Below are 8,097 nucleotides of genomic sequence, written 5' to 3'. Positions count from 1 at the left end.
TAAGAAAAAAAAATTATTATCCTTGAAGATCATTTTAGAGTTTTTAATGAGCTGCAGGATCCTTGTTCAGTGTGAGTGGAGAACAGCCAAGTCTTCTCCTCTGATAAACCTCCACATGTACCACTGAAAACAGTTAAATTAGTTTGAATCTGAAATCATGGCTCAAACTACTTGTTCTGAGACCATTTCTTTATTTTTCACACCAAACTGTTTAATAAGATAAACTCTACACAGACTTCATCAAATATAACTAACGCTTTAACAGTATCAGAATTTCATAATACAAACTTCAAATCATCAAGAAAACAGCTGCAAACATGTGGATCAAAATTCATTAAAAAAACAACAAGGACTAAATACACTAAAGTAAAAGGAGGAGCTAAAAAATAGAGGTTTAACAGAATTTGAATTAAGTAAAAGTAGTCACCTGTGATCTTTAAAATGGTCCTGATGTGTGCTGCTGTTTTTAACTTTTAACATTTCTTTGCTGCCACTGTGAATAAGATTGTGTTATTTGCCCAATTGAATAAAGGTTACACTGACTCACTGCTTCATCTTCTGGTACAAACTGGTATTATATGGAAGTACAGCCCAAAACCAGTTTAGTTTGAGTTTCTTTTTTCTGAACATAAAGTCACAGCAGGTGTTGTTTCAAAACTGGTGGACAGATTTAGTTCATTTTGGAGGTTTTAAGAGCAACTGCTGTGAAAATATTTGCAGTTTTGGGAGAAAATGATTTAAGAGAAGATTTTACAACAGCAAAAGATTAAATATGAATGAAGAATTGAAATTTAACTGAGGTAACACATTAAATGAATACATTAAAAAAAGAAGTTAATTTTGGAAACACTAAGAAAGTACAAATGAAAGAAATTGAAATATATATCCATATTTGCAATTTTGATACATGTTTGATTTGGTAAAAAAGACATTCCTATAACTTTAATAATACAGTAACAAGTACAACTACTAAACACTACTGTGTCCTAAGGAAACAAAGACTAAAATGTAACAGGGATAACGTAAACTTGATATGCATATCTATACATGCAGCTTCCTAAATGTAACATTCAGGATTATTCACTGCAGCTCCAGAAATCAGAGCTACCTCATCAGATCCAAGTGTGACATCAGCTGACACTCTTTACAGGAGATTCCATCTGAACTCTGTGGAGCCTGATCACAAGGTTTTTAAGTCCGACCCTGAAACCAGAAGAGGATCTTTCTCTCTCTCTTCAGATTCATTGTGATCCAGTGATTTCAGTCCTGCATGATCAGGCTGATGTTTGCACAGAGCAGATAATGAAGTGAATGTTTTTGCACATTGGTAACAGTGAAACAGTTTATTTACAGTGTGGGATCGTTTGTGTTCGGAGTATGAACTGAGATTCCTGAAGCTCTTGTCACACTGGTCACAGCTGAAGTTCACTTCCATGTGTGTACGTTCATGTTTGTTACGATGACCTGATTGTGAGAAGCTTTTGTCAAAGTGTCTGCACTTGTATCTCTCCTGTATGGATTCCCTTATGCTTTTTCATTAAGCTCATGTCCAGTGGTGAAGGATGACCCACACTGGTCACAGATGTGCTTTTTGACCCCACTGCGGAAGAGTTCATGTATTTTTAATGTACTTGGTGTGTGGAAGCCTCTCCCACATTCTTTGCAGTTGTTCATTTTGTCTTCAGTGTGGCTACGTTGATGTGGTTTTAGGTCCTGTTGATGATTGGAGGTTTTTCCACAAAGGTCACAGAGAAACTCTTTCCTACCACCACAGTGACGACAGGGTTGAGAAATGGATCCATGTGCTTTGCTCCACTTCTAAACAAAGACAGTGTAAGTCGGGGAATTCCTTCAACATTTTTATCCTGAAATAAAGAGCATCTCTGCCAACGTCCAATTACATTTTACTGTTTACATTATAAAACTCAGGTTACTTCTTCATTTTTCCAAACAGTTCATTCAGTATAACTCCATAAGTTTAGTGATCAGACGTTTTCCAAACAATCAGGTTAAAATTACAAGATAAAAATAAATACATACCTCATAGTAACTGCACTTGTAGAGTTACTTTCTGGTGTGGATCTGTTGGTGTTTTTTCAGCTGATTTGGAGCTTTAAAAGTCTTCTCACACAGGTCACATTTATAAGGTCTCTCCTCAGTGTGGCAAAACATGTGTTGTTGTAACTGTGCATCTGTTGTAAACAGTTTCCCACACTGATCACAGCAGAAAACATCAATTTCAGTGTGAATCCGCAGGTGAATATTTTCTTTTTCCACAAAAGTCGCAGCTGTACGCCTTAATTTCAGAGTGGGTAACTAGATGCCTCTGTAAACCGACATTATGAGCAAAAGCTTTACCACACAACTCACAGCTGTGTACTTTAAATCCACTGTGGATGAGTTGGTGTGATTTTAAGCTTTGAAGATGCTTAAAAGACTTTTCACACAATTCACAGCTGTACGCTTTAAATCCACTGTGGAAGAGTTGGTGTCTTTTTAAGTTTCCAACCTGGGTAAAAGACTTTCCACACAACTCACAGCTGTAAGGTTTAACTCCACTGTGGATGAGTTGGTGTTTTATTAAGCTTCCAGCCTGGGTAAAAGACTTTCCACACAACTCACAGCTGTAAGGTTTAACTCCACTGTGGATGAGTTGGTGTTTTATTAAGTTTCCAGCCTGGGTAAAAGACTTTCCACACAACTCACAGCTGTAAGGTTTAACTCCACTGTGGATGACTAGGTGTGTTTTTAAGTTCTGAGCCTGGGTAAAAGACTTTCCACACAAGTCACAGCTGTAAGGTTTAACTCCACTGTGGATGAGTTGGTGAGTTTTTAAGTGTTCAGTCCGGGTAAAATCCTTCCCACACTCATCACAGCTGTAAGGTTTAACTACACTGTGGATGAGTTGGTGAGTTTTTAAGTGTCCAGTCTGAGTAAAATCCTTCCCACACTCATCACAGCTGTAGGTTTTCTTTCCCTTTCTTCTGTGAGGTTTGTCGGCCTCCTGAGAGCGCTGACTTCTCGCTCCATGTTGGTCCTGCAGTGACAGAGATAATAATGGTAAATGGCCTGCATTTGTATAGCGCTTTACTCAGTCCCTAAGGACCCCAAAGCGCTTTACACTACATTCAGTCATTTTCACACACATTCACACACTGGGGCGCACTGACAGAGCCAAGGCTGCCGGACACTGGCGCCACTGGGCCGTCTGACCACCACCAGTAGGCAAACATGGGGTTAGTATCTTGCCCAAGGATATTTGGCATATAGGAGGCAGCCTGGGATCGAACCACCAACCTTCTGATTAGTGGCTGACCTGCTCTGCCACCTGAGCTACAGACAGTGAGTGAAGGCAGTGAGTGAAATGCAGTTGTGGAACAAACTGAAACTCCCTCCATCAGTGGAATCAAACACGTCAACAAAAACATTGTTGGTGTGTTTCCACCACCTTCTGGTGGCAGTATCACATTACAATGATGTGACACAATGAGAGGTATAATTAAAATGACAATATTGAAGAAATATTGATCAATGAAGAAAATCTTTTACGAAATTGCAAGTTCAACTGTGATATTGTTGTTTCAATGTGTGCTTATAAAATATGATCTTTGTATTTTCTTGTAACTTCTGTGGTTTCGGATTTGAATGTAGATTCTGTATATATGGATGAGCCCAGGATGCAAAAGATAAAGCTGCTGTTAACATGTCTTTAAAAACACACCAGCTGTGCACACAGTTTCAATAATATTGTAACTGTGATACTTTTCTCACCTTTTGTGTTGAAGACATTGTTTCTTCTGTAGTGGCTGAGCTGAGTCCAAATGGCTGAAATTGTTCCTCTGTTGCACCACCAGACTCTTCTCCTCCTGTTACTCAGCTGGGACACACACACACACACACATACACACATACATACATACATATATATACATATACATGACAGCATTGCTGTCCAGCTTTGTGTTTATCAAAACTCTTTTTACAAATCCTCCTGGAATACATCAGGTTACAGCTGCAGTCAAAGCGAGATGGAAATAATTGAACAAGCAAGCGAGCGCTCAGCTTCTCCCAGCATGCTGAGCTAATGATTAGTTGGTGTTTTTCTGCAAAAAGTCTCTCACTCTGTCAACGTGTTCACAATAAACTGTGAACACACTTCGCCGATTTCACAGATTTTTGATGGTAGCGACCTTTTGGAGACTTTTACTTCCAGGTGAAGAATCGGACCGCGGTCAAGTGAGTCCTCACTTACGAAGTCACAGTCAAGCTAGCCGCCCCGCCAGCTGCACCTAAAATGTGGTTGCACTACTCTTACGCATATTACGGTACGGATGAAGACCGGCTTAGAAACGTAGTCTTTTGTGTCCTGACACTATTTTACTTCAATATCCACTCCCAGTTTTGGTTCATCTCCACTTTTCACCCCATGATCCACAGCCAAAATTATTGTACGATTCGGAGAAAATTAAAAAATAAAATTTACCCAATATTCAGTACTGTACTGTTAATATCTTAATTTTTGACCTCAGATTAAAGGAAAACTGTAAGAGGTGACACATATTCTGACTCTAGGCCATCTCCACTCTTCACCCTTTGATCCACAGCCAAATTTACTGTACGGTTTTCCTGAAAATCGATAGTAAACTTTGCACATTTTGCTTTACTGTACTCTAAATAATCCAATCTTTGACCTCAGATTACAGGAAAACTGTAAGAGTTGCCGCAGATGTTTCACTGGATTCTGACTCTGGGTGACCCCGACTCTTCACCCTGTGATCCACAGCCAAAATTACTGTACAGTTTTCCTGAAAATTGATAGTAAACTTTGCACAATTTATTCTACTGTACTCTATATATTCCAATCTTTGACCTCAGATTACAGGAAAACTGTAAGACATGACACAGATATTTTACTGGATTCTGAATCTGGGTCAACCCCACTCTTCACCCTGTGATCCACAGCCAAATTTACTGTACGGTTTTCCAGAAAATCAATAGTGAACTTTACTGGAGATGGCCTAGAGTCAGAATCCAGTGAAAAATCTGTGTCACCTCTTACAGTTTTCCTGTAATCTGAAGTCAAAAATGAAGATATTAACAGTACAGTACTGCATATTGGGTAAATTTTATTGTTAATTTTCTCTGAGTCGTACAGTAATTTTGGTTGTGGATCATGGGGTGAAAAGTGGAGATGAACCAAAACTGGGAGTGGATATTGAAGTAAAATAGTGTCAGGACAAAAAAGACCACGTTTCTAAGCCGGTCTTCATCCGTACCGTAATATGCGTAAGAGTAGTGCAACCACAATTTAGGTGCGACTGGCGGGGCGGCTAGCTTGACTGTGACTTCTGTATTTGCGCTGGAAGTAAATAAAATATAGATGCATCTGCAGATCATCATATGAAGTCCTATTCTAAAGGCTGATTGTCCTCCCCCACGCTTGTACCTGTGGCTTCCTGTCCTGGGGGTTGGCTCTTCTCCTGCCCTGCACCCTTTGTTCATATTCAAAGACTATTTTTCTGTATGTATTCTTACCCCCTAACAACCGCCAGATTATAATGCTGCAGACAATCACAAACTCTACAGTCTGTCTAACTCCAGTGTATACCAAGCAATCTATTATTCTCAACAGAGCTAAACTCAACATAAACTGAACCCACATTAAAGTTAGCTCGGTGCTTACCTTTAGATGAGCCCACAAACCGAGAGAAACTCCGTGATGAAGCTGGAAGTCTTTCCAAACAGATCAGGGAGCAGAGACCCACGTGGTTCACGCTGATCTCGGCTACGATCCAGGAGACAAGGGTGTGCAGATCGATGCAGATATCGATCCAAACGTTGGTAGTGGTATATGTTCCTGTAAGTTCACTACTTTACTCCCGTTTCATGAAAAAGCAGCTCTCTCTGCTCGGTTCCTCTCCTACACACACACTTTGCTCCGCCCCCTTTTCTTGGCTCTCTGGCGATTTGTTACTGTGCGGTCACGTGACGCAGCTGCATAACGTAACCACGTGGGGTGTAATTTCGAAATTAGCGCCTATCTCCTTTTCCTAAACTCTTTTTTCTTGGCCTCCATGGAAACGTCATCATGGGAAGGAGAATTGCTAAGGACTCAGGGAAAGAGAGGAGCGGTGCTGAGAATTGGAACAGCCTTAGGCTGTATCCCAATTCAGGTTCTGTAGCCTTAAAGTACACAGCCTTAACGGTCCACAAGGGCTGCGTACTCAAAGACCGCTAAGGCCGGAAGTGCCGGAAATGGGATGGTCTCCGTCGCGCTGCCCAGGTTGCCTAGCAACCACGATACCAACCGCTGGAAACGTTTCATACAGCCTTTTTTGACAGAAATAAGGGAGAATATATTTTGTTCATTGTTTGTTTGTTTCTACACGAGCTTTGTGTGATTTAATAAGTATCTGAGGCTGAGACCACAGGACTGTAAAACATGATTGTTGGCCTTCATTTCTGTACTGAACAGTCATTTAAGATTAGGTAAATAACAATTATGTTATTCATGAGACTAAAGTCAGTGTAAATATAATATGGCCAATATTATAGTTATTATAATAATAATTATTAGTTATTACAGCAGTGAACTTGACCAATTCACCTGAACAATTCACTTTTATTCGTAAACCAAGGAGCTGGTGTTAGACTTCCGCAGGCACAAACATCCTCCACTGCAACCACTGAACATCCAAGGTATGGACATTGAGACTGTGGACAGCTACAGGTACCTTGGTGTTCATCTGAACAACAGACTGGACAGGACTCATAACTCAGACGCCCTCTACAGGAAAGGGCAGAGCAGACTGTACCTGCTGCGGAGACTCAGGTCGTTTGGAGTGGAGGGCCCACTCCTGAAGACCTTCTATGACTCTGTGGTGGCCTCAACCATCTTTTATGGTGTGGTCTGCTAGGGCGGCAGCATTTCTGCTGGGGACAGGAAGAGACTGAACAGGCTGATCCGCAGGGCCAGCTCTGTTCTAGGATGCCCTCTGGACCCAGTGGAGGTGGTGAGAGACAGGAGAATGGTGGCTAAGCTGTCATCCCTGTGACAGCTGTGACAGTAGACTGTGACAGCACTGAGCAGCTCCTTCAGTGGGAGACTGCGGCACCCACGGTGTGGGACGGAGAGATTTCGCAGGTCTTTCCTCCCCACTGCTGTCAGACTCCACAACAAAGACTTAAACTGATCAAACACACTCATCCACAAATGTGCAATAACACTAATGTGCAATAATCTTTTCTGGCATCGCTGTGTTTTTACTCAGTTGTATATGGCATTTGTATTCTGTTTTTATCTTATTGTATATTTTATTCTACTGTATATAGTATTTTATTTTATTCTATTCTGTACACTTGTGTACTGTATTTATTCTTATCGTATTCTAATTTTTGCTTCATAACTTTTGCACTGTCCACTTCCTGCTGTGACAAAACAAATTTCCCACTTGTGGGACTAATAAAGGTTATCTTATCTTATCTTATTGTCACATCACATGTGTAGGTACACTGGTACAGCACATGTGAGTTAACTCTGTGTCAAATACTGAGCTTCAGTAAAGATTCAAGTTTCAGTTATTTATATTTCCCATCACCTTAAATCTTCACTCAAAGACAAGAACCTTTTACATTGTATAAATACGTATAGATGTATCATATGTAAGAGACAAATATTGTTCATTTAATTTGTTGGCATTACTAAATTTGGCTCAATGCTTACACATATGTGCAAAAAGAAAATGTACGAGCTGTGATAACTGTTTCTGATATATGAAGAGTAGACTGATATGTTAAATATTCCTTTAATGGGTGAGAAAATCATACAATCATACGACATCATAACTGCTTTAAGTCATACAGAATAGATATCAGAGCATTAAACAGGCTGACTTGTGCTAAATGGGTCAAACTGGGCAGAAAGTATACAAACACAGTGGCGGTCCTAGCCTGTTTGGAACCCTGGGCGAACACCCCCTCTGGCTGCCGGCAGAGCCGGTGGGCACGCCAGTGCAGCCCCCTCTGGCTTCTGCTCTGTGGCTACTGGGTGACCCCTCGTCTGGGGATCTCCTCAGCCCTTCCCAGGAGGGTGGCACG

At 40.8% G+C, this 8,097-nt stretch overlaps 1 protein-coding gene across 2 annotated transcripts; it reads right to left on the bottom strand.

Annotated features, from left to right (window-relative positions):
- Positions 1-206: 206 nt before the first annotated feature.
- LOC134618225 (zinc finger protein 492-like) lies at positions 207-5,997 on the bottom strand. 2 transcript variants are annotated; one of them, XM_063463513.1, is made up of 4 exons: positions 5,684-5,997; positions 3,772-3,877; positions 2,041-3,037; positions 207-1,818 (listed from the first exon to the last, which is right to left on the bottom strand). In XM_063463513.1, exons 2-3 carry the CDS (start codon positions 3,787-3,789, stop codon positions 2,240-2,242), a joined length of 816 nt encoding a protein of 271 aa, XP_063319583.1. In that variant the 5' UTR covers positions 3,790-3,877; positions 5,684-5,997; the 3' UTR covers positions 207-1,818; positions 2,041-2,239. The 2 variants fall into 2 exon arrangements, with proteins under 2 accessions (XP_063319583.1, XP_063319594.1); XM_063463524.1 differs by having other exon boundaries at positions 207-1,815.
- Between the last annotated feature and the right edge of the window lie 2,100 nt (positions 5,998-8,097).

This window comes from Pelmatolapia mariae, linkage group LG3_W, assembly GCF_036321145.2.
Source record: "Pelmatolapia mariae isolate MD_Pm_ZW linkage group LG3_W, Pm_UMD_F_2, whole genome shotgun sequence".
NCBI classification, from domain to species: domain Eukaryota; kingdom Metazoa; phylum Chordata; class Actinopteri; order Cichliformes; family Cichlidae; genus Pelmatolapia; species Pelmatolapia mariae.
Note: the sequence above shows the minus strand (reverse complement) of the source record. Positions and strands in the feature narration are given on the sequence as shown.